General features: G+C 56.5%; 5 protein-coding genes across 14 annotated transcripts; 3 read left to right on the top strand and 2 right to left on the bottom strand.

The window, feature by feature from the left end:
- The first annotated feature begins 208 nt into the window (after positions 1-208).
- Positions 209-3,676, top strand: Metrn (meteorin, glial cell differentiation regulator). Its single transcript, XM_013517755.1, has 4 exons — positions 209-395; positions 587-987; positions 1,825-1,884; positions 1,968-3,676. Exons 1-4 carry the CDS (start codon positions 298-300, stop codon positions 2,282-2,284), a joined length of 876 nt encoding a protein of 291 aa, XP_013373209.1. The 5' UTR covers positions 209-297; the 3' UTR covers positions 2,285-3,676.
- A 1,317-nt stretch (positions 3,677-4,993) lies between these two features.
- Positions 4,994-6,708, top strand: Fam173a (family with sequence similarity 173, member A). 3 transcript variants are annotated; one of them, XM_013517756.1, is made up of 6 exons: positions 4,994-5,098; positions 5,222-5,385; positions 5,769-5,873; positions 5,962-6,102; positions 6,273-6,323; positions 6,435-6,708. In XM_013517756.1, the coding sequence occupies exons 2-6, from the start codon at positions 5,224-5,226 to the stop codon at positions 6,672-6,674; spliced, it is 699 nt and encodes a 232-aa protein (XP_013373210.1). In that variant the 5' UTR covers positions 4,994-5,098; positions 5,222-5,223; the 3' UTR covers positions 6,675-6,708. The 3 variants fall into 3 exon arrangements, with proteins under 3 accessions (XP_013373210.1, XP_013373211.1, XP_013373212.1); XM_013517757.1 differs by lacking the exon at positions 5,222-5,385 and having other exon boundaries at positions 4,998-5,098; XM_013517758.1 differs by lacking the exons at positions 4,994-5,098; positions 5,222-5,385 and adding an exon at positions 5,412-5,609.
- On the bottom strand, positions 6,706-10,939 carry Ccdc78 (coiled-coil domain containing 78). 8 transcript variants are annotated; one of them, XM_005391612.2, is made up of 13 exons: positions 10,832-10,939; positions 9,950-10,084; positions 9,779-9,865; positions 9,402-9,569; positions 9,045-9,130; positions 8,846-8,924; positions 8,637-8,762; positions 8,297-8,472; positions 8,089-8,230; positions 7,835-7,914; positions 7,207-7,273; positions 7,036-7,136; positions 6,706-6,946 (listed from the first exon to the last, which is right to left on the bottom strand). In XM_005391612.2, the coding sequence occupies exons 1-13, from the start codon at positions 10,913-10,915 to the stop codon at positions 6,835-6,837; spliced, it is 1,443 nt and encodes a 480-aa protein (XP_005391669.1). In that variant the 5' UTR covers positions 10,916-10,939; the 3' UTR covers positions 6,706-6,834. The 8 variants fall into 8 exon arrangements, with proteins under 8 accessions (XP_005391669.1, XP_013373204.1, XP_013373205.1 ...); XM_013517750.1 differs by having other exon boundaries at positions 7,835-7,878; XM_013517751.1 differs by having other exon boundaries at positions 8,089-8,188.
- Positions 10,940-11,010: 71 nt separating this feature from the next.
- Positions 11,011-14,003, top strand: Haghl (hydroxyacylglutathione hydrolase-like). Its single transcript, XM_013517759.1, is given in 9 exon segments — positions 11,011-11,077; positions 11,484-11,675; positions 11,934-11,998; positions 12,075-12,192; positions 12,268-12,376; positions 12,454-12,560; positions 12,732-12,833; positions 13,190-13,269; positions 13,606-14,003. Coding segments are annotated over 8 exon segments (891 nt in total). The 5' UTR covers positions 11,011-11,077; positions 11,484-11,534; the 3' UTR covers positions 13,775-14,003.
- A 44-nt stretch (positions 14,004-14,047) lies between these two features.
- On the bottom strand, positions 14,048-23,399 carry Narfl (nuclear prelamin A recognition factor-like). The gene is made up of 11 exons (XM_005391615.2): positions 23,293-23,399; positions 22,075-22,170; positions 20,509-20,652; positions 20,080-20,212; positions 18,462-18,596; positions 17,950-18,068; positions 17,025-17,154; positions 16,413-16,485; positions 15,958-16,095; positions 15,000-15,157; positions 14,048-14,855 (listed from the first exon to the last, which is right to left on the bottom strand). The coding sequence occupies exons 1-11, from the start codon at positions 23,356-23,358 to the stop codon at positions 14,617-14,619; spliced, it is 1,431 nt and encodes a 476-aa protein (XP_005391672.1). The 5' UTR covers positions 23,359-23,399; the 3' UTR covers positions 14,048-14,616.

Genomic DNA, 23,399 nt, shown 5'->3' with positions numbered 1-23,399 from the left:
AGGGCGAGGCTGGGACGGCTGCACTTCCCTCCCACCCTCTGGAAGCCCTGGCAGTGGACTGTCCCTCTAGCAGCGTGCCCACCCGGCCTCCGTGATTGGCTGGAAGTTCCGGAGCCCGTGGCTATTGGCCGCGTGCCAAAGCCCTGCCCCCTATTCCTGAGCCGGGAGACCGGCTGCAGGCTTTCAGCGCTGAGTTAGGGCCGCCGGTGGAAGGGGACGCACCGGGCCGGGCCGTGGCGCCCTGCCCCGGGGCTGTAGCCCTAAACCCCGACCCAGCCCGTGGTGCGTCCCCGCGGCATGCCGCCCTCCGCGCTGTTTTGCGCGCTTTGCTGTGGGCTCCTAGCTGTGTCTGTGCGTGCCGGCTACTCCGCGGACCGCTGCAGTTGGAGGGGCAGGTACGAGCCGCGGGGCGCCGGCTGTGTCCCCTCGGAGGGGCGGGGGACAGCGTCTTGCCCATCTTGGGTGTGCTCTCTGGGAATCAGGGCCACGCTGGACCGCGGCCTCCGCTGATGGAGCGGGGAGTGGGGCGCGGGCAGCGGGCATCGGGCGCAGGCCCCTTGCCTCAGCGCCACCGTCCTGTCCCCAGCGGCCTGACCCAGGAACCAGGCAGCGTGGGGCAGCTAGCCCTGGCCTGTGCGGAGGGCGCCGTCGAGTGGCTGTACCCAGTTGGGGCACTGCGCCTGGCTCTGGGCGGCCCAGACCCCAGCACGCGGCCAGGAGTCGCCTGCCTGCGTCCCTCGCGGCCTTTCGCTGGCGCACAGGTCTTCGCGGAGCGCACAGGTGGCGCCCTGGAGCTGCTACTGGCCGAAGGCCCTGGCCTGGCTGGCGGGCGCTGCGTCCACTGGGGTCCCCGCGAGCGCCGGGCCCTCTTCCTACAGGCCACTCCGCACCGTGACATCAGCCGCCGCGTGGCTGCCTTCCGCTTCGAGCTGCGCGAGGATGGGCGTCCAGAGTTGCCGCCCCAGGTCCCCGGCCTTGGCGTGAATGGTGAGTGACCGCTGGGGTGGGAAGCGGTGGGACTCACAGATTCGGCCTGGCCAGAATGGGCCCTGTCATCCCAAGGCACTGAGGGTCCCAAAGCTGTGGGTAGGTGGGAAGACGTGGGGAAGCCCTGCCCTCTCTCTTTCCTGCTCAGGATTAATTTTAAGGAGGAGCAGGCTGGTGAGTGCAGGAGAAGATGTTCAGGGGAACTTCGGACCCCTGGTCCCTGAAGGGGTGGGGGAAGGGCAGAGAGAGATTCTCAGCGGACAGAGCTGTCCAGAGCTCCCTGGCCTGGCAGTGACCTCATGCCCCTCCCCCAGCCCAGCCAACAAAAGTGTACTGTGCTGCGCATCACCATGGAGACAGTGCCTTGCCTCCCTGCAGGGCACCAGGCCCAGCTCTTTGCTCTCCTGGAGCCTGCAGCCTGACCTTGCAGGGGATTGGGCTATCACTGTTTGGCTCTTTTAGGCTAAGGACACAAGAAGCTAGAGCCCCCATAACCTGCTGCTGCCCTAGCTGCACTGCTGCTCTTCGGGCCTCAGGAGTTAGCTCTGGGAGCTCAAAGAAGGTTCTCCAATACTGGTGCGTGTATGTGAGATGGAGTGCCAGTGTGCGGGATGCTGGAGCTCCAAGTGGCAAGTGCTATGGCCCGCTAGGCCTGTGTCTGTACATTCATACCATGGAGGCTTGTGCCTGCCACACATAACCTGAGCATAGGTGCCTTCAGTGTTGTGAGCACACCTACTGAGAAGATTCTGCGCACTAGCTCCCCCCACTCCCTTCTTCTATTGTGTTGGGTGGTGATACGGGACCTTAGGACTCATGCTATCCTCTGCACACCAGGTGCCTGCAGGCCTTGCAGTGATGCCGAGCTTCTCCTGGCTGCATGCACCAGTGATTTTGGTGAGTGTCCGCATTGTGGCAGGAGCCTGGAGCCTCTCCTCCACCCCACAATGCTCAGCACTGGCCAACATGTCTCCCCATAGTGATCCATGGGACCATCCACCAGGTTGCTCATGATACAGAGCTGCAGGAATCTGTCATCACTGTGGTGGCCTCCCGTGTCCTCCGTCAGACGCTGCCACTGTTCCTGGTGGGGGGTGCTGAGGGCCAGAAGCAGGCCTCCATTAGAACACTGCTGCGCTGTGGTGTCCGCCCTGGCCCAGGCACCTTCCTCTTTATGGGCTGGAGCCGCTTTGGTGAGGCCTGGCTGGGCTGTGCTCCCCGCTTCCAGGAGTTCAGACGTGCCTATGCAGCTGCCCATGCTGCCCGCCTCAACCCCTGTGAGGTGGCATTGGACTGAGCCTTCCTCTGGGGCAGGGTGCTGGGGAGGGGTTTCTGGGAGGGTCGGTGGGGAGACAGTGGCCCCCAGATGGCATCATGATGCTCAGTGCTTCTGAGGTGATAATAAGAACATTAACCATACCAGCCACTGTAGAATTGGTTTCCTGTGGCAAGCCCAGCCCTGGACCTGTCTCATGTCATTTAATCTTCCTTCTGCTTCTCCTGCCCACCTCTTCTTAGTGGTGGCCCTTGGCTTACTGACAGGCTGCTGTAGGCCTCCATAGCAGGGTGCTTCTGGGGCTCAGAGCAGGAGTGGGAAAGCTGCCAGTTCCTAGTGCCTAAGTTGTTGGGGTCCCTTAGGTGGACTGCAAGGGCAGGTTGGCAGGCATCATTCTTGGCTCTGGACTAGGCCTGTGAGAGAAGGAGCTGGCAAGATGCCAATTCTCTCTGTAGTTGCTGTGAACTACAGTCATCCTTGGCCTGGTCCTGCCCTTGGGAAAGAATGGGCCCCTCTGTCCAGAGGCCCATGCAACGTGCTGAGCATCCAGACGCAGCAAGGAGCTTGCAGGGTGTGGGGTCTCCACTGCAGGATCCTGTTTGTTGTCTGTTTCCGGCAGGCAGGGTGCACAATAGGGTCTCTAAGGACTGTTTCCCGCCACTGGCCCCATTGTTGCTGTCCCTGCCTTCCTCCTCAGCCTCTTCATAAAGCAGTAAGAAGTTTCTGGAGAAAGCTGAGTCCTGAGGCTGACGGCCCCTGGGCAGATCCGTCTCACCTCACCCTCTCAGCTCAAAGAAACCCTAGGCTGAGCCCCAGAAGTGGCTTTCCATTCTTGCCTGTCTTCACTAGGGAAGGGGTCAAGGGTGGGGTGAAGGCCAGAGGCGCTGCTGAGGCTGAAGGATCCCTCATCTTTCAGGCAAGAAACAGGCTGGGAGAGGATCAAGGCTGTTCAGGGCCCACAGAGCCTTGTTCCAGACTGAGCTGACAAAGGCACCCTGTGTGTGGACACTCAGTGGGTCACCCAGGAATCCTCATGGAACAGCCTTTTTCCCTCCAATTTTTTTTTACTAGTACAGTTCACTGTACATTATGATCATATTACTTGTGGGGAATTGGTATAATCATATAACCCAATTCTTTTATCCCTTTCCTCTCCCCTCCCTCCATGTCTTGGTCCCCAGGGACAGGCTGTTTTAAACTGCACATGCAGATGCTTTACTTAGATCACTTGCTCACTGTGATGCTGACAAGAATGGTGGGCCCTGGGCTCAATCCTCCCCCAAAAAAGTGTGGGTGAACATGAAGCCTGGGGCTACCAAAGTGGCCTGGGTGCTGGGTGTGATGACGCATGGCTGTAATCCTACCACTCCAGAGGCTGAAGCAGGAGGATCACTGTGAATTTGAGGCCATCCTGGGCTACATACATAGTGAGTTTAAGGACAGCCTGAACTACATAGTGAGACCTTGTATCAAGAGAAAAAAAAAGGTGGCCTGGGGACCCTGTGTAGGATGACACCTCCAGATGCATGCAAACTCCAAGTAGGCCCCCTTGGCTATAGAGTGCCCAAAGGCCAAGGGGCAGTGTTTGATGTGAATGTGAGAGTGGTTAAGTTGCACTGTTGAGGGCCTTTCAGGTGCCAGGCACTGTTCTGGGACTAGAAATAATGCAAGGAGCAGCAGAGCCAAGAATGGGTACCTAAGCCCTCCCAGCCCAGAGCTCAGTGAGCATCTTTCCTTTGCTGGGATAGACCAGTTATAGCCCCTGAGGAGGGTGGGCATTCTGAGCTGGGTCGGACAGACCATCTTCTCTTTAATGTACAGAGGCTTTCCTGCCCTTTCCTGCTCTCCAGCTGACACGGGTCCTTCAGCTGACTTAGGCTGGAGTCCATGTATGAGCAGGAGTATGAGGGTCTGGTCTTGGGCATACCTACTTTGAAAGTAGTCTCATTTTTGCTGAGATTCCTGACTAGGTCCGTGGACAGCTGAGAAGCCAGGATAGGGTGTGTGCACTCACAAGCCTCTGACATTGATGGGCATTTGGCCTTAACATGGGGTGAAGAGGTTGTTCCAAGCTCCTGGACCCAAGGCTGTCCCTCCCCTTGCCTCTACCTCAGGGTTTTACCAGGAGCCCCTCAATTTTTTTTGTTTTCTGGAGGAGAGCGATCTGCCCCTCTCCTGAAGATGCCTTTCAACCCATGCTGGGCCAACTGCCAGAGGCCCAGCCTCTCACATCCGGCTCCCCTCCCACCCACCTCACTGGAGAGCCAACATCTGTGTTCTTGCCCACTAAATCTCTTTGCCAAGCCCCTCCTCTCTGCCTCTCTCCTTCAAAGCCCCTCCCCCACGCGCATCCCCCATTTCCCGCCTAGCTGTCCTAGCAGTGGGAGGGAACCCGAAGCCCATTCTCCCTGGGGGCGCTCCGAGTATGGCTGGCTTCCAGGGTGACCCAGCCTCCCTGTAACAGTCACATGGGAGCTTGGCTATGGCCCAGGGCCTGCAGGGGTAGGTGCTTTCCCGCCCCCGGGGAGCCAGTCCCTGCCTGCTTCTGTGCACCCCATCTCCAGCGCTAGGGTGTGTGTTCCACGAGGTTAGGGACTCATCCCCCTTCTCGGGGTCCCTGCATCACAACTCCCAAAGAGCTACCAGCCGCAGGCTCCGCAGGGGGCGGCAGGGCAGACCGTGACCGTAGGGCACCGCTGCCCGGAACCCAAAGGAGGGGCCTGGGCGGAGCCGGACGGAGCCAAACGCAAGACGGACCGCACGCGCGTGCCTCGTAGAACTTCCGGCGTCTCACCACCGCCTCTGCCCCGTCTGTGACTGCCGCCACGACTACCGGTAGGCGCGGGACGGACAGGATAGGAAGGGTGACACCCTTCAGTTCTGGGTTGGGGCGAAGGTCTCGGGCTACAGGCAAGGAAGAACCTTGGGAGGGACCACCCTGAGCCACATGTACCGCAGCCATGGAGCACGACGATCCAGCCGAAGCACTGACAGAGCTGCGCGAACGACGCGTGGGCGCACTGGAGCTGCTGCAGGTGGCGGCTGGGTCCGGGCTAGCCGCCTACGCCGTGTGGGCGCTACTGCTCCAGCCCGGCTTCCGTCGGGTGCCTCTGTGGCTGCAGGTGCGGGATGGGCGGGCCGGCGGGAGTGGCGGAGCCAGTAATAGTGAGAGGCCGGGCTCGGTGGGTGTGGCCGCAGCTGAGTGGGGCCAGGAAGGGAGCGGGGCCAAAGTGGTGTAAACAGGGCTGTAACTGAGGCTAAAGGCGGGACCTGACCTAGGCTGTGGGCGGAACGCAGTGGGGGTGCGGAACTCTTAGGTGCGTGGAGGCTGAAGCCCAGATGTGAGGTGAGCTTGTAGTTGGTTGGTACCTGCTGTAGGTGTGGCAGGCAGAAAACTGGATGCCCGGGAGGCAAGCCCCGCACTCCCCAGTAATTCGGAGAGGACCTGCGAGGGGCTCAGGTGGCCCACAGGCTCCGACCTGAGCCCATCCACTTCCTTGTCCAGGTGCCCTACGTAGGCGCGAGCACGCGGCAAGTTGAGCATGTGATGTCGCTGCTGCGAGGCCGCCCCGGAAAAACGGTGGATCTGGGCTCTGGCGACGGCAGAATCGTAAGGCCAACATGGGCGAGCGTGTGCGTCTGTTGTCTGTGTCTCTGTCCCCACCCCTACCTCCCGGTCCCCATTTCGGTGTCTGCAGGTGCTGGCGGCCCACAGATGCGGGCTCCGTCCGGCTGTGGGGTACGAACTGAACCCGTGGCTTGTGGGCCTGGCGCGGCTGCATGCCTGGAGAGCTGGTTGCCAGCGCAGCGTCTGCTATTTCCGGGAGGATCTTTGGAAGGTAACCTAGACCCCTTGGACCCTACACCTGGTCTCCATTCCTCCTCTTTTAGCTTGGCTTCTGTCAGGTGCTTCTGCCAGCAAGGTGGGTTAGGGGCCAGGACTCAGAAACTATAGGGACCTCCCGCCAGCCAGCCTCTTCCTCTGAGAGGTGACTGCCTCCTCCCACAGGTCAGCCTGAGGGACTGCTACAACGTGTCTGTGTTCCTGGCTCCCAGTGTGGTAGGTCTGGGGTCAGTTGCCCCACTGGGAGGCTGGGCCACACCCTGGGTATTTGCTAGGGGTTGGGGGCTGCTGCTCCTGCATCCATTTCCCTACTGCTTTCTCCAACAGCTCCCGCTCCTGGAGGATAAACTGCAGGCAGAACTGCCCACAGGGGCCCGTGTGGTGTCTGGGCGTTTCCCTCTCCCCACCTGGAAGCCTGTAGCTGTGGTGGGTGAAGGCCTGGACCGAGTCTGGGCTTACGACATCCATGGTGATGGACCACCTCTGACTTCTTGGGAGGTGCCCGTCAAAGCCACCCCAGGACCCAGTTCTACCTCAGTCCTCAAGGCCCCCCATTTCCCAGGTTAGCTGACTGGACACAATAAAGACTCCATGGGTCTCATGCTGACTTCTTTCATAGTGAGTTGCGGGGAGAGGTGACCCCATACACTGAGGCTGGGGTTTGGGGAGGGGTCCATGCTGGCTTGCAGAGGTCTGATCTGTGCTCTTTGGAAGACTGCCTACTGGCTTAGTGGCTGTGGGTCCTTGAATGCTGGGGCTTGGCTGCAGGTGTGGCCCCTGCTTTCCAGGGGTCCCCTGTACCCACCAGCTTCCTCAGCCTCAGGATTTCTTGCTTGTACCTGCTCAGAGGGGCCAGCTGAAGTCACTTGCTTGACCAGGGATATTCTTCCCTCCCACCCAGACCAAGGCCACGGGTGACTCAGCCAACCTGCCCAGGTGCTGGTCCACATACTCCTGAAGCTCAGAAAGCTGCTCCTCGGCCACAAAGGCCCTGACCAACAGCTGTGCCCGTTCATGTTCCAGCTCCGCCTGGTAGGGAGCATGAGCCATGAGCCAGGGCAGAGTGTTAGGAGGGCCCCCACCAGGCCTTGCCCACTACCTGAGTGCCTTGGGAGAAGTCTTGGAGCTTCTGGCAGATCTGAACGCAGGATGCAGTATGTAGACCCCTGTGGGGCAGAGGGTGGTGCAGCTCAAGGGCTGGTGTAGTAGCTGCTGGGGTGAGTTTAGGACAGCCTTACGCAGGCCTGGGCAGATCTGTGCCTGAAGGGCCTGCTGACTGGCTCAAACAACCTCAGCCTACAGAGGTACTACCCACAAACACATACAGGTCCCTAAACCAGGAGAGGTGCTCCCTCAAGACCTCTGCTCACTGTAGGGCTGGGAAGGTGGACACCCAGAGGCAAGAACTAGCTGGGTCACCAGGCAGCCAGCTCTCACCCTGTCTTCATCTCTGTGTTTCTCCAGGTCTTAGCTGAAATAGCCCTTCCTTAGTGGGCTCTCCTGACCTCATTCAAGGTTGACCCCTCTCCTGGCAAGGCCCCTCTTTATTGACTAGACTCTTAGCATAGCAACCACTTCTCTGTGTTCCTCATACAAACCCAGAGATCCCAGATCAGGGACAGCCCATTGGCACCAGAGCCCCATGTAGCACCAAGGGTTGTTGGAATGATTGAATGGTGTGGGGCTGTGGTGTTCTGCTTTCCCCTTCTGCAAATGAGGGCACTTACTGTGGCTCTGCTGCACCCCCTTGAGAGGCTTCACCAGGTCCCTTCTGTGGGTAGAAAAGCAGTGTTCCAAGCCTGCTGTGCTGCAGAGGTTCAAGGCAGGGATCCCTCAGTTGGCTGAGCAGGGTAGGCTGCTCAGAGGCCATGGGACTGGGGCTTTGCTGAGCCTGAGACAGGCCTGTGGTGAGCTCTGGGGCTCTGTGCCCCAAGGCAGTGTGGAGTACCTGGAGCTTCTGGAAATGGATCTCCAGCCTCACCTTATCGTCCTGCAGGTGACTGAGCTCAGTGGCCAGATTCACAGGCAGTGATTCCAGGTCAGTGGTTGCAGCAAAGGTAGCCTTGAGGGTTCCAGGTGCCCTGTTGGGGTCCACCAGTGGCTGGGGCTGCTTCTGCTGCATACTAAACCACATTCCAGGTCATGTAAGGCCATCCCACCCCAGGTGCCCAGGTCAGGGCGGGGCCCACCTGCAAGTGACCAGTAGCTCCTCATGCCTACAGCTCAGATCTGCCAAATGTTTGCGGTAGGCCCGAGCAGCCCGTGCTAGCTGTTGCTCACGGTTGTGGTGTGCTGCCCGGATATTCTCCAGAGTGGCCTCTAGGAACGTCTGAAGGCCTGCTTGGCCTGTACCATCAGCATATTTCTGGAGGAGATGAGGCATGCTGTAGCTGGGCAGGGCAGGGCTTTGCTGGGCCTAACCCCAGACCCTTGGGGTTCCCTGAAGCTGTCTAGGAGGCTTGGGTTCTCTAGAACTCAGAGGCCTCTGCTTGCCCATCCCAGGGTCAGGGCCTATGGCCAGGTGCTCACCACCACCTCTTGGGCACAATGCTGCAGCCGGATGGCATACTCTTCATTCAGCTTCTTCAGCTTCAGCTGCAGCTGGGCATTCTCAGCCTTGGTTTGGCAGAGCTGGCCCTGGCAGGTGGACAGCACCTGGGTTGGAGGAAGGACTTTTACTGAACTTGTAGGGCCTTCACTGTGGATCTCAAAGCTTATAGGATGGGGTAGGGCCTCACCACAGCTTGTGCAGCCAGTTGCTGCTTGGCTGCCCTGGCATCCTCTTGGGCTCCCTGAAGCTGCTGGCCCAGGGCTGCCCTGCTGACACAGTGTGAAGTCAATCAGACCAGGTTGAGGGGCTTCCTCAGTACCTTGGGAATGCTGCTCTGAGCAGTGCCCTGCAGGGCCCTCCCAGTCCCAGGTGAGGAAAGCACTCACATCCGTGTCTCTAGTGCCTGCTGCTGGGCCTTGTGATGCTCCAGCGCCTGCTTTACTTCTTGTAGCTGCTCCCAGCCTCCCAGTAGCTGTGGGGTACACAGGGCTGGATGTATGAGCCCCCAGCTCCAGGATCCCTCTACTGCCCCCATTGTCATCCCAGGTTGGGAGAACCCCAGGCAGGCCCCCAAGGAGGGTTGCCTGCTCATGTTGCTTCTGGCTTCACTGCTCAAGCTCAGGGGTCAGCATACCCTTGAACTGGAGGGCAGGGAAGGGAGTGCTGAAGTGTGGATACACATGTTCCATCTCACTGTACCCTGTGGAGGCTCCCACCCGCTCAACTAGCCCAACTCTGATGACCTGGAGTCTGCGGTGATCAGTGCATTCAGGTGCCTTGGCTTTCTGACTGAACTCTTGTGCTAGTGCCTGGTGGTGATCTGGGTTGGCCTCCACCGGGGCTGTGCACCCTGGCCTGGCATGATCTCCATGCAGCTCCAGCTCTAGCACCCGGCTCTCCAGGCGAAGGACCTGTGGGGAACTCTGGTGAGCGGTACACCTGTCTGTGGAGCCACTTGGATCAGGTAAATATTAGCTGGGCACACCTAGGGACAGAGCACACATGCTTGTGTGTGCATGGTTGTATCTGCACGCTTATATACTTGGAAGCCTGTGGCACTTGTCTTAGTGTACAGCCTGTGCACTTAGGCTGACACCTGTGGGCTTGTACAACTGCTCACCTCCTTTTTTAGCTCGAAAACTTCTGCCTCATGCTGCTCCTGCAGGCGATGGGTTGTGATCTGAAGGTTGACCAGCTCCTTAGAGATCTGTGTGTGGCCAGGGTGAGACTGCTGCTTGTGGGACCCTGTGGATGACCAGTCTGGCCATTACCCTGGGGGCCCCAAACTCACCTGTAACCGCTGCTCCTCACTCAGCTCCAGATCTGACAGAAACTGTGACTCTAGATTGGTGGCCCAGGCTGGAACACCCTCAGGGAGCAGGGAGCAGGGCTCTGCTGGCAGCCAGTCCTTGACTCGTGGTACAAGCTGGGGAGGCACCACCTGTGCTCAGGTGTGTCCCAGGTCTGAGCTGTGGCCCCCACTCACAGAATCACCATCCTGCCAGCCCTGCCAAGCTGGGGCAGCCCTTTCCTTGGCAGAATCAGACCTAGGAGTCAGGGACCTCTACCCTTCCTGACCTCTGGGAAAGGAAGGACCCATGACCTTTCGTGGCAGCAGAATCCGCGGGGGACTCACATTCTCTGTGGCCTGAGGGAGGGCCCCTGGCCTGGGGCCTTGGGCTGCTGGACCCTCCATACAGAACAGGAACTCAGGCCTCTCGCAAACCCAGTGTCTCTACTTGCCCTGCCCTGCCCTGCCTGGTGGTTGTTGCTACACGCTGTGCAGCGTTACCAAGGCCTCTGTTGGTCTTAGGCACTCCAGGGCCCGCCCACAAGGCCCAGGCAATTCAGTAGTGGTCAGGTAGGGGGAACTCTCAACTTTTTCCATATATGGTGCCCCTCCTTCCTGGATACCTTTCTTCATTTTGGGAAATGCAAATAGAACTAGGGTGCTGACCTAAAGCTGCTGCTGTTGGTACTGTTGTCCTATGCCAGATGCCCTGTCCTACCATGTGGATTTACATACTTATTAGACACCTTGTGTGCAACCCGTTTGTGCTGGCCGAACCTGGGATAGGCAGGTGAACAAGTTCGACAGCCCTCCCCAACCCAGTCTGAGAAACGGGAGCAGATGTCCCAGCCAGAGGCCAGGGCCCTGGAAAGCTTGGCATACATTGGTCGGATGTCTGGAGGGCTTCCCGGAGGAAGTGCCCAAAATCTGGCGAGGTGGGCACTGGTCGAAGTGTGAACGCTGCATCTCACAGGACAGGCACGCTCCCTCCTGCGCACGCGCGTTCCCTAGGCCGCGAGTCCGGCGGTTCCGTTGCTCAGACGCTAGCTCTCCAGGCCCGGTGACCGGTGGCCCAAGGTCCTACTTCTATCCATCAGTCCTCGTGTACCTTCCAGATCATCCTTGCAGGTGCCAGTGAGGTGGCAGCGAAAACAGGCTGTCCTGGGTCTGGGGTCCTGCTGCGGGGAGGGGCCTGCAGAAGAGGCGCGGCCTGCTGGGTCTGGGGGTGTGGCCTGGAGGGAAACCACACTGAGCGGCCTGTGGGCGTGGCTCCCTGGGAGGAGGTGCTGCCTTGAGGGGAGGGGCCTATAGAAGAGGCGTGACCTGCCGGCCTGGGGCAGGTCCTGGGAAAAAAAGTCACTGTACAGTCCGGGGAAGGTGGGCCTGTGAAGAGGGGCGGGGCTGCATTGTCTCCAAAGCCTGCTAGAACCTGGAATTTTATGCGGGTCATCTGGGTAGTTTCTGGAAGAGAAAGCAGAGCTTTGCTTTCACTGTGTGCCCGCGCGTGCGTGTGTGCCCACCCTGCCTCTCACAGCTCAGTAGCCTGGGGTCCTCTTGGAGGCACGAGCAGGTGAGTCTTGCGACTATGAAGGTTAAGGTCATCCCTGTGCTTGAGGACAACTGCATGTACCTGATCATCGAAAAGCACACGTGGGAGGCTGTGGTGGTGGATGTCGCTGTGGCCAAGAGGGTGAGGGCCCTGTGCCACCACTGCCTACCCCCTCTGGTAAGAGTCCCAGTCACCCTGGCTGGATCAGACCAGGCCTGTAGGCTCTGGTCATTTGGCATTTGAAGTTTATTATCTGGGCGCTCTCCTGCAGTTGTGGGCATCTTTGATGTCCCCACAGATGCTGTGCACCTAGTAATTGTCAGATGCCTCTCTCACCACGTGATGCCCTGGGTTAGGATTAGGGTCCTGGTGCTTGAGTATGGGAAGAGGCAATTGCTCTGAATGTCTGCATCACCCAAGCTCCATCCCTTCCAGTTGCTGGAGATTGCAGGCCGGGAGGGGGTGTTGCTAACTGCCGTGCTGACTACCCATCACCACCGGTGAGCTTGGGCATCGGGGGTGGAAGGACTCCTCTCCTACACTGCGCAGCTCTGACTGGTGCCTGCTGGTCTCCAGGGACCATGCGCATGGGAATGAGGAGCTGACACAGCTGCAGCCAGGGCTGGCGGTGATGGGTGCAGATAAGCGCATCTGTGCACTGACTCGAAAGCTGGCACATGGAGAGGAGCTTCAGGTGAGCCGTGCTCAGGAGGAATGCGAGGGCCTCAGCCACCCAGCCCCTTCACAGTCTGCTTCCCCTCTGCTCAAGTTTGGGGCCATACATGTCCAATGCCTGCTAACACCCGGCCACACCTCTGATCACATGAGTTATTTCCTATGGGAGGATGAGTGTCCAGATCCACCTGCCCTCTTCTCAGGTATTGCAACCCCTGGTTCACCCACCCCACTGCTCTGACCCGACCCTTGGTTTCTCTGACCCACCTTCATCCTCCAGGGGATGCACTGTCAGTGGCTAGTTGCAGCTGGCACCTGGAGGGCAGCACCCAGCACAGGTACCAGAGCCTTGCTGAGACCCTGGGCACCCTGCGCGCCCCCCAGACGGTGAGCAAGCGTTGGTGCTCCCTGTGGGTCCAGACCCTGCGTAGTGCTGTGCTTCCTCTGCAGTGATCGAAACGCTCTGTACTGCTCTGCCCTGGACCAGGGATCTGAGCACCTTCCCTGGCCTCCACTTGGGGCAGCACTGGGCACCCACTGAGCCCTCTCCTTCTCCAGAAGGTATTCTGTGGCCATGAGCACACACTAAACAACCTCGAGTTTGCAGATAAAGTGGAACCCTGCAGCAACCAAATGAAAGCCAAGCTGTCCTGGGCCTGAGTAGGCCACTCCTTGCCCTGTGTTGGGAGGGCTCTAGGGTGGGGGAGATAGGCAGTGTCCTCCTGGAGTTTAGGTGCAGGGACCTAAGTCAGCCCCAGAGTCAGAACGACTGGTTTCAGGAGCACAGCTGACCTGGGATGTGCTGTTGTGCTATGGCTCCCCTTGTGACCTGATCCAAGCAGCCTGGCCTGCCAGAAAAAGTCCAGTTTTTTTTTTTTTTTTTTTTTTTTGTTTTTTCTCCGGTACCGGGAACCGAACTCACGACCTTGTGCTTGCCAGGCAGGTGCTTTGCTGCTGAGCTAAATCCCCAGCCCCTGAAAAAGTCCAGTTGTGACAAGGGCCTGTGGTCATTGCAGAAAAGCGATGAAGATGACATGCCCACTGTACCCTCAACCCTGGGAGAGGAGTTCCTGTACAATCCTTTCCTGAGGGAAGGGTAAGTATGGCCCCTTTCTGGGCCCTCTGGTGCTGGTGGTGGGGAGCTGAGCCAGGATCACTGGGGCAGCCTTGGGAAGCTGCTGGGCTTTCAGGCTCCCTGTGGTGGAGGAGGCTGGCAAGAGCTGCTTGGGGGCCTTGGGCCTCCTGGACAGTCACATGAATAGTTAGCATGGAGTCTGGAGACGGTTTATTGGGCTGAGTGTGCCTGGCACTAGGGAAAGCTGATAAGTGGTTTGTCATTATCTGCTGCCCTACCCACCCCCATCCCCATCCCAATCCCAGTGGGCGGTGGGCCACACCAGTGGGCCCCCCTAGTGTGCCCCTTCTCCCCCAGAGAGGAGCCAGTGCAAGAGTTCACAATCCGCACAGCCCCTGCGGAAGTCCTGGAGGTGCTCTGTGGGGAGCGAGCAGCCTTCCAGCATGCTGCTGAGCCACTGCAACTTCAGGGGCCAGCTCTCCTTGCGTTGCAGGGGGGACTGCTGGGTGAACCTGGGCAGAAATAACCCACAAAGGGAGCCTGCTTGCCTCGTGCCCCTCTGACTGACTGGACCCACTTGAGGATGGCCTGTGGAACCCTCCTGAGGCCCTGCCCAGCCAGCCACCCAATCTTAGAAGAACAGCAAATGGTGCTGTTGCTTACTGGGGTACAGGGAAGACCTCTGTAGGGCTTTGTGGGCCTGAGATAGGCCACCAGCCAGGACTCTGAACCCTGAATAAAGCTCTGAAAGACTTTTCTCAGTGCTGCCGATACTCTGAAAAGCCAGCTGTTTCCACAGTTGTTGGACATGTCCCTTTATTTGAAGTGAACTTTGGTGGGAGATGGGCCTAGGGTACCCAACATGGAGACATGCTTGCCCCAAAGACATGGGGGCCTGTCCTCGGCCCACGGCTTTGTAACATGCCCCACTTCCACAGCCCCAGGCTTCCCCTCTTTCCAGGCAGTTTCTGTGTGGGGCTGTTGTTGGAACCACTCAGCAGGTCCAGCCCTATCACTTGCTTTCTTCAGTCAGCTTCAGGTCAGCCTAGAAACCAGGGAGGAATCACCCCAGGAGTGGCTGCAGCCCTCAGAGCCAGGAAGAGCAAGGAAGGTATTCATGGACCTCATCCCTGGCCAAGGTTTGAGAGGCCTAGAGGATCTTTGGTCTCCTGGGCCACTTCATCCCTACCTGACAGGGCCAGTGCAGAGTCTGGAGGCATGCACTGGCCAGGTCCTGTATAGCCAGTGTCCTGCTTCAGTGCCCGTGGCCCACTTCAGTTTGGGGAGAACCCTGGGGTCTGCAGCTCTGCTTGGCCTTTTTGGGAATCCTAGTGCCGGTCCTGAGGGCTCCAGGAGACCCCCAGCCTCCTACCATCGGATGTTGAGACCTGAACTGGCCTTTTCCACAGCATGGTACTGTGTGTGCAGCAGGTGGTTGGCCCGCTCTGAGTCCTCACCCTGCAGCCAGTGTCGGTACAGCTCCTGGACTCCAGGGGTGTCCTCAGGTGTTTCAACCCTGATCATGCCATACAGTCTCTCCACCTGCTGGAGAAGCTCCCTGCCCGGTACATCTGGAGCCTTGAGCTGACCTCCACCATTCAAGCAGCCTGTGGCAGAGCAGATGGTGTGGGCATGGTATCAGGAGGCTGGGAGGCAGGAGTCCCAGAACACACCCCCTTCCCACTACTCCATCTCCAAATTCCACTAGCAGATCACTGCCCAAATGGTCCTAGTACCCTGAGAGGATCTACCTGAAGGGCAGGCCATGACCTCCACATAGTGATAGGGGCAGCGTCCCCGCTTGAGCTTCTGTACCAGGTTCTGGATGTTTCGAAAGCCGTAGGCCACAGCGAAGCGCAGCAGTACATGGCCCTCCTTCTCCAGGGTCACCTCCTGAAAGTCCTTATTTCTGGAAACAAGACTTTCTGTGTATACCACACAATGCTAAGCTTCTACCTGAGCAGGAAGAGACCTGCTGGGCCTGGGGGCATGGCCTGATGGCTCCTATCTTCTCTCCTGCCAGAAGAGGGACAACCACAGCCTGCTTCCTTGTCTGTAAGATGGGACTTTCTCTTTCCTAAAGATGGCTTTGAGGCACAAAGTCTTGGGCCTCTTTTTTTTTTTTTTTTTTTTTTTTTTTTTTTTTTTTTTTGTCTTTTTGAGACAGGGTCTCCCTATGCAGTTTAGGCTGGCCTTGAGCTCACTTTGTAGTCCAGGCTGGCCTCGAACTCGCAACAATCCTCCTGCCTCAGCCTCCTGAGTGCTGGGATTACAGGTGTGTGCCACCACACCCAGCCAGCTCTCCTACCCAGATGCAGGCAACACTCTAGCACACATACAAGCTGTGCTACTACCCTGTGTACACTGGCTTTTCTTGTTGTTTTTTGTCTTTTTGAGACAAGGGCTCACGATGCAGTTCAGGCTGGCCTTGAACTTGCAGCAATACTTCTGTCTCAGCCTCCCAAGTGCTGGAATTACAGGCATGTGCCACCATGCCCGGCTTGCACACTGGCTTTCCTGGTTCAGGGTCTCTACTGTGGGGTAAACAGAGGCCTCAATTCATATTGCCAAGCCAGCAAGGAGGGCCCTGTCAGTGCCCAGGCTCTGGGGTCTTTCACCAAGCCCATCTGAACAAGAGAACCCAGGGGCCTGGTGCTGGCCTAGGGAGCCACAGTTGCCCCGTCCAGCCTTCCAACCCATCCCACTGACCTCAGGGGTCTGTAGGTGACCTCAGCCACATGGATTCCGAAGAGCTCTTGGGCTGCGTGCCGGAACACATGCTCCAGGTAGCCACCCGAGCCCCCACCCCGATGGCTGGTGAGCTCCTTGGCAGACATACTGTGGGTCCTGGGGGAGGGGAAGTGAAGATGAAGGCAGGGCCTCACCACAACTACATGCTCCTCAGTTTAAGCTGTTTGGTTTTCTAAGTGGGAAACAAGTCACAGACACAAAGAATCCTGGTGGCCTTGGTGTGTCTGAGACACAGATGTGCTTCATTGGCTTTCTGGGGAGCTCAGACCTCCATAAGGCTAGCTCCACTGATGATATGAACTCAGGTCCTCTTGTAGCCCAAGATAGGCAACAGGGAAGAGAAGGCACTGTCCCATCCCACAGGTCACATCTGAAGCCGAAATAAAGGTTCCCAGCTTTCTCTACCAACTCACAGGCTGTCCAGAGGGGCTGGCTCCAGCTCTGCCAGTGATACACTTTCCTCTTCCAGCAGCCTGAAGACTTCCCCTGTAATGGACACAGCACGGGCTCAGGCTGAGCCTGGGCTTCCAGGCATCTGCATCTCTGGCAGTCTGCAATCTGCAGTGTGGCCCCAGAAGGGTCCCTGGCATCCACCCAGCTAGTGGCAGGAGGACCAGCCCATCTTTGAAGACCCTTGGGAGGAGCACCTTGCCCCTCCTCTGGGGGCAATGGGAAGGTAAGCCAGGGACACTGTGCTGATCCCATACTGGCTATCCAGACTCCTAGGCAGTTTATCTTTCCTGTCTCATTACTATCTGGGGTGCAGTTCAACTCAGAAATGGAGTGACAATGTGAGCCAAAGGGCTGGCCTTGAAACTCTTGCCTATCTACCCTGAGACTCACTGTGGAGACAACAAGGAGGTGCTACTGGGGCTCCTGTGGCTGAGGAGCAGGGTAAGGTAAGAATGCTCTCAACTCCTGGCCAGAAGGACAGACAGGAAATGCAGAGGCAAGCCGCCACCTCCCATTGGGCTATGGCAGAGCCTTGAGGGCAGGTGCCAGGCAGGACCTCAAGGTGACCATACCTGTTGTAAGGACACAGTCAACATCACGAGTCTGGTATTCCTGGTTGAAGAAGTCAGATCTGGAAGCTTCTAGCTTTTTGTCATAGCAGGGCATCACTGTGACGTGGTAGATCTTGTCAGGAGTCAGGTTCTATGATAGGAATACAGAAATATAAGTCCACCCCACTCAAATGTGGTGGAGGCATGACTGCAGACACCGTCACCAAAGGCTTCTGGCCAGCATGTGACCATGAGCCATGCAGCCAGCAGCCTTCCTGACAACTTGGTGGATGTGTCAGTAGATACTATAGGCTCCAGCCACAGCCAGGCTATGCCCCCAAGATTTAGGGAGGGCTCTCCCTGCCTTCACACTACTGGGGTCAGCAGGAAAGAGCAGGTCATGGCACAGATGAGGACAATCAAGGGAGTCTGGCTGAGTTCATAGCAAGGGAACATGGCAAGACTGAAGTTGGTTTAGTGCACAGTCAGCCTCTCCCTGCCCCTATGGCTATACTCCTATGCCCCTATGGTATCGGGGTCCTCACGCAGCTTCTTTCTTTCTTTTGTTTTTTTTTTTTTTCTTTTTTTTTAATAGCTTCTGAGCCGGGCTGGATTTAGCTACTGCTTCCAGACCCTGGTTACCTCTAGGCAAGTGACAAGTACCTTTCTGTCAGAACTGGGCCCCCTGGTGATCAGCAGAAGACAAACAGCTTTGGCAGCAGTAGGCTGGCTGAGCAGGAATAAGAGCAAGGCCAGGCTGCCTCTGGAGGAAGTGGCTATCAAGCTCTGCATGACCCCAAACACCTCCAGAAGGTGCTGTGGCCACAAGTGAGGGCTTTGACCTCCCACAGCTGCATACCAACGGGCTGGCATGGCCATCTGTGGCTTGTGGCTCACAGCTGGCCATGTTCTAGTGTGCTGCCTCAGGATGGCCCAAAGCTGTTACCTGCTGCTGGGCAAAGAAGTCCTTGACCAGGGAGCCCATGACCTGCTGTGGGGACCGGGCTGTGCTGATGTAGGGGAGGATGAAGCTGCCGTGGGTCTTCTCAGCATAGCAGATCCAGCCTGAGCCAACAGGAACACATGTCTTGGTAGGGGCACAGGGCAGGCCTGGGGGCGGTGCACAGACAGCCTCTCCACGTGGCATGACATGACATTCTGGGGGTGGACCAACTCATACAAAAAGTTGCAGTGGCATTAAAAAGCATTCCCATTCTGTCACCACCAGCACGTGGAGTGTCAGCATCCAGGTGATCGCCAACGGGAGCTGGTGCCTGCAGGTGACTCCTCAGGGCCCAGGATGCCCCCTCTCCCAACAGTCTATTGAGTGCCAACACTTCTCACCCACTCTTGCCTCCCCCTACCATCTTTCTTGTTTTCCCATGACAAGATGTTGCTATCATGTCAAGTTTTAACCTCCCTTGAACTTGAATCTCACACTGTAAGCCATGAGCACACCTGGACAGGCAGAAGCCAGCACGGGCAAGGTCTCTCTGGAGTCAGTCTGTCCTTGGAATCGCTGCACAAATTCTCGTTGGCTCTCAAGGAGGGTGAAGTTTCTGGAGAATGTGGTATCGAAGACGAAGTGTGCCCCTAGAAGGCAATGGAGGGCATGCATATGCCTGACCTCAGTCATAGTCAGAACGGCATCACAGAGGCTCTGCCTGCAGCAACAACACAGATGACACACACATAATCTGTCTCTCTCACACACACACCCCAAGCAGGGCTCTGCAGCACCTCAGATGTTTCCATGGCAGCCCAGGAACTATGCACTGCTGTACATATCACAGCTCGCGTCACGTGGACAGCCCAACTGCTGACCAGGGGACCTGATTCCCACAAGATGTTAATCCTCAACCCTACTGTAGTGAATTCCTATAATTTTGTTGTCTCTGTATCCATTCTGAGTATTGCTTAACTCTCATACCAGAGGGAGAGCTCAGTTTCCTGGACACAGTTTCCTGTTTTCCACCTGCTTTTAGCTGCTTAATGTGAGATTTCCAGAGGTTTGCCTCATACAGTCACCTCCTGCTGGCCACACTGCCCACAGCACAACCACCCACACTCACCTGGTATGGGCTGTATAAACAGCTGCAGGGAACATCTTTCAGCAGAGAGAGATTTTTGGAGCTTGTGCCTGTGTGCTCTAAACCCAGTAACCAAAACTCTCTGCAGGAAATCTGACTGGACCCCAAAAAGGACTGCCCTCTTGACTTGCTGCATCCTCCCTACCCTGAACCTGGGAAGAAAAATCTTTGAACTTGTTTCCTATGGTGGTGGTGTGATGCTGAACTTTAATCCTCCATCAGAAGTAAGGGCTGCCCCAGGCTGGTTTTCCTGGATGCTGGGGACCCAAGGTCTAAGCACCAGAGTGATGGTTAGGCAGCACAACCCAGATATAGGTCAGATGGGAGCCAAAGGACATCTACCAAGTCATCCTGGTTATAGGTGCAGAACTAGGCATTAGGCTACCAGGTGAAAAGAGCATCCCATGAACAGGGTACCATGAAGGCCCATACTCAGCATACTTTTATCTCCTATTAAGTAGCAGCAGCTCTGACACTGGAGCCCCTGTTTTGTTGAGGGTCCTTAAAATACCCATGTCCTACTCAACCCCAGCTCCTGGCCCAGAATCCAACCAAAGCTAACTCAAACCTAAATCCAACACAGACTTGGAAAATGTACCTTAAAAACAGTAATTAAAAAAAATATATAGGCTCAGGGAAAAAGCAGAATTAAGTTGCCTTCTTTTCTTTTCTTGTGTTTGAGACAGGATCTTGCTATGTGGTTCAGGCTGGCCTCATACTCACTGTGATCCTCCTGTCTCAGCCCGAGTGCTGAGATTATAGCCATCCACCACCATGGCCGGCTCAGGTGGCTCCTTTTTAAGCTACTGCTCTCAACTGTGAAAGTACAACTTCAGTCTGAAGTCAGACTCAGGATAGAGTGCCTCCAGTACTTAAGTTCAGAGTTGTGGGAAGTTCAGCTTATGACTCAGAGGTAGGAAGAGCCTCTGACACTAGACACCCTCTAGTTTTGGAGCAGTGTTGCTCACCCACGGTTCTGTGCCTACCTATTTTTTTAAAGAATGAAGTCAGTTTCCTGGCAGTGTCTGTAGGACTCAGCTGGAACCGTGCAGCCAGTGATGCCCTGGACTGGGGTGAGACTGAAATGACAACCAGCCGCCGCTGATCTGGTGGCACTGTCTGCAAAGCAGGGAGACATGTTGCTCAGTCCACAGGTTCTGTGCAGATTCTTGGTTGGCCAACCTGGTATAGCCAGATGTCATCAGCCTGGAGAGAATGTGTAGCCCCATGAAGGCCTGTCATACTGGTACACACTCAGAATCTGAAGTTAAGGGCATGACACTTTCAATGTCAGACAACATCAAGTAAGTCACCAAGAGCCCACAAGAAAAATCAGACCCAGGAGTCACCAGAAGACAGGATGAGCAGTATTGGAGTAGCTGCCCCCAGTGCTGGGGTCAATCGCTACCATGTACCTTATTGGTATCTAGAACTTTCCGCAGCTCCTCATGGCTCTGCTGGGTGATAAGCACGGTCTCTGCTGAGGTGACACAGCCACTGCATGCCAGGCAGTCATTCAGTGAGACCCTGGCCTTCTCTAGCCTCTGGGTCCCACCGTCCTGCAGGGGAGGGAGGATGTAAAGTGAGGGTCTCTCTGTAGGAACAAAGACTCCACAGGACCCTTTACCCTTCCATTCATAAGTAACACCCCTGACAACCAATGTGGGGCTGGGCTTATGTAGTATTCAGTTTCTTAAAAACTAAATACCTATTACATAAATGCTCACACATATCCTAAATCTTCACATTGGCATCTAATTCTAACTTGGCTAGCATATTAGAATCGCATGAATGAGGTCTGCTTGCAGTAAGTGAGTGCAGAAGCCAAGAGGACCTAATGGGTCCTGGCGAGGTTGCTATTTCTCCAGCTGCAAACTCACAGGCCACTAGGGATAGGCTGTGGATCATGACATTCAAGTGGGGTAGGGGGCACTGCAGGACAACCCTCAGGCTTTTCTTATGCCAAATGATTTCAGTGTGAACAGCTCACTTCTTAAACAAACAGGATTGGCTTGAGCCAGGGTCAGGAGAGCTTCTGGGGCCCAGCATGCAACCTAAAGAATAAGAACTTGGCTAGAAGTCTCTTCAACTGGTTCTCTGCCAGGCCTGTGCATGGCACCCATGGGCCTGCATTATGTTGCTATACGGGGTGAAACCAATGTGTCCTTCTTAGCCAGCTCCCACTGCACTGGCCAGCATGACCAGTGGTACCCCTTCTAAGTCCCTTCATTTGTAGGAACCCCCTTAAAGCAAGTCCTCCTGCTGCACCAGATTCTGGCAGGTGCCATGGTATGCTTCAAGACCTCCCTTCTGGGCTGGGGATATAGCTCAGTGGCAGAAGTGCCTGACTGAGTTTGAGTCCTAGTACCAAAAAAAGAAAACATTAAGACCACACTACTGGACTGGCTTTTCCTGTGATTTTTCAATCATGTCATTTGTCCTTCACAGAGATCTGTATACCTCATAGCATGGACTACCCTCCCATTCCTGCCCCATTCAGGGCAGATTGGGTGGGGATGGGGTAGGCATTATTTCTCAGCATAGCAATGCATGGGACTTTGAAGATGTTCTCTAAGGTACAAATGGTGAATTTTAACATCACATCAAAAACAAAACAAAACAAAACAAAACCAAACCCACATCACATCAAGATCTTATTGTCTCTTAACCGGAGAGTAAGTAGATGTGTTCCAAAACTATGAGGCTGGACCTAGAAAGTCTTACACAGCTAGAACTGAGATGAGACCTACCATCTCTGCAAAAGAGCCCCTTTGAGAAAAAGCCAAACTCACTGCTCAGTCTAAGTGACCCACTCACTCTCTCCAGGCATCCTGGCCCTGGCTCCCAAAATGGTCAGTGAATATGACCAGGATGGTGAGATGTGGGATGTCTCAAGGTCACCACATTCATGACTGGGTGAGGCAAATAAGATGTGTTTCAGACCCTCCAGCTGGACTGTGGTGAAGCCTCTCATGCCTTACTTGGTCAACTTGGAAGTAGCTCCCATCATCTTCGATGTGGATCTTGGTCACAGCACTTCCTGGCCTCTTATCCACCTTCACGGGCTTGATGCAATCCTATACGGGAAAGAGGAGCCCTGTGACGGAGGAGAAGCTTCCGAGGAAGCCAGGCCTTGGGCTTGGCTGGCCACATGGCATGACACTACCCTGAGCTGCACACTCAAAGATGGAGGCCAATTCCACCATCTTCTTGTCACTGGAGCCATCCCCAACTCCAACTGCTGACCCTGCTCTGCACTGGACATTCATTTCTAATATGAAGGTCACTCACTGTGCAGGTCCAGGTGAGCATGAAGGCCAGTGCTAAATGGACTTGTAAGCTACACATCTGCAGAAACCGCCAACCTGACCTTCATCCCAAGTGCAGATAGCAGCCAGCACATGGAGGCCAGTGTTAAGGGGTACTGAAAGGAACCCAAGTGTGGGGCAGGAACGCTTTCCTGGAAGTCTGGAGGTCACTCCCACCCACTGACCTGGGCAAAGGCGAATGTCTTCCCCCATCTTTTTGAGTTCTCTGTCATTCCACAAGAACCATGGTGGCCACTGCCTTCCTGAAAGTGACCAGTACCACTAAGCCCTGGCAGAAGGTGATTGACCCTGCCTGGGTAGCAGGTCAGTGCCCCTCCTCCCCTGAGTCTCCTGAGTTATGGGCGCACAGAGCCACAGGGAGGCACATCCCAGTGTGACTGGTCCCCTGTAGGCGCAAGCTCTGTCATTCTCTGCGGGGTTATGGCCAGGTCAACATGGTAGAGCAGTTCCTGTAGCGCCCCCTGTGGAACACCTCCCCACACAACATCGCAGGCCTGGCAGGACATGCCCATAGGTGTGCAGAGGTGGCCAGCCCGACTCGTGCCTCTGCATGTTCAGCAGAAAGACACTAACGGGCCGTGGCTGGGAGGGCAGCACAATAACTGGCTCCCACCTGTCTCCACTGGGCTGTGTGGGCTGGCGCGGGCCTGCGATCCCTGAACCCTCCCGGGTCACTCCCGACAAAATAAGCACTATAACCAGGATGAGGGACACGACCCTCCCTGGCCTCAGTTTCCCTGTTGGTAGGATAGTGGTCAGACCTCCGCAGGCCCTGGGTGAGGAGGCCCAGAGGGCTTCTTCTCCCCGGTCCCGGAGAAGAAGCACGGGAGGGCAGGTTTTCCCCCAGTACGGCCTCCCCAGCCGGCCCACCTGAGAGGGCCCAATGAAGTCATCCAAGTCCGTCAGCTGTAGCGCCCCGCTGAAGGGCGACGCCATGGCGGCTGTACTGCCGCTGAGTATCGCGTGCAGGTGTCGCC

This window comes from Chinchilla lanigera, unplaced genomic scaffold (genome assembly GCF_000276665.1).
Source record: "Chinchilla lanigera isolate Chin_1 unplaced genomic scaffold, ChiLan1.0 scaffold00041, whole genome shotgun sequence".
Classification (NCBI taxonomy): domain Eukaryota; kingdom Metazoa; phylum Chordata; class Mammalia; order Rodentia; family Chinchillidae; genus Chinchilla; species Chinchilla lanigera.
The sequence above is the reverse complement of the archived record's forward strand: the minus strand, read 5'-3'. Positions and strand labels throughout refer to the sequence as shown.

Excerpts from the sequence above, each read along its gene's own strand:
- Metrn (XM_013517755.1), top strand. The coding sequence starts at position 298 with ATGCCGCCCTCCGCGCTGTTTTGCGCGCTTTGCTGTGGGCTCCTAGCT. Across the intron at positions 396-586 it reads CGCTGCAGTTGGAGGGGCAG|CGGCCTGACCCAGGAACCAG; the intron begins GTACGAGCCGCG and ends TCCTGTCCCCAG. Across the intron at positions 1,885-1,967 it reads TGCATGCACCAGTGATTTTG|TGATCCATGGGACCATCCAC; the intron begins GTGAGTGTCCGC and ends GTCTCCCCATAG.
- Fam173a (XM_013517756.1), top strand. The coding sequence starts at position 5,224 with ATGGAGCACGACGATCCAGCCGAAGCACTGACAGAGCTGCGCGAACGA. Across the intron at positions 6,103-6,272 it reads TCCGGGAGGATCTTTGGAAG|GTCAGCCTGAGGGACTGCTA; the intron begins GTAACCTAGACC and ends CTCCTCCCACAG. Across the intron at positions 6,324-6,434 it reads TGTTCCTGGCTCCCAGTGTG|CTCCCGCTCCTGGAGGATAA; the intron begins GTAGGTCTGGGG and ends TTTCTCCAACAG.
- Ccdc78 (XM_005391612.2), bottom strand. The coding sequence starts at position 10,915 with ATGCAGCGTTCACACTTCGACCAGTGCCCACCTCGCCAGATTTTGGGC. Across the intron at positions 8,473-8,636 it reads ATTGTGCCCAAGAGGTGGTG|AAATATGCTGATGGTACAGG; the intron begins GTGAGCACCTGG and ends CATCTCCTCCAG. Across the intron at positions 7,915-8,088 it reads GTCACCTGCAGGACGATAAG|CACAGCAGGCTTGGAACACT; the intron begins GTGAGGCTGGAG and ends GAACCTCTGCAG.
- Narfl (XM_005391615.2), bottom strand. The coding sequence starts at position 23,358 with ATGGCGTCGCCCTTCAGCGGGGCGCTACAGCTGACGGACTTGGATGAC. Across the intron at positions 22,171-23,292 it reads ACTTCATTGGGCCCTCTCAG|GATTGCATCAAGCCCGTGAA; the intron begins GTGGGCCGGCTG and ends TTTCCCGTATAG. Across the intron at positions 16,096-16,412 it reads CCAGCCCCTCTGGACAGCCT|GACCCACAGTATGTCTGCCA; the intron begins GTGAGTTGGTAG and ends CCCCTCCCCCAG.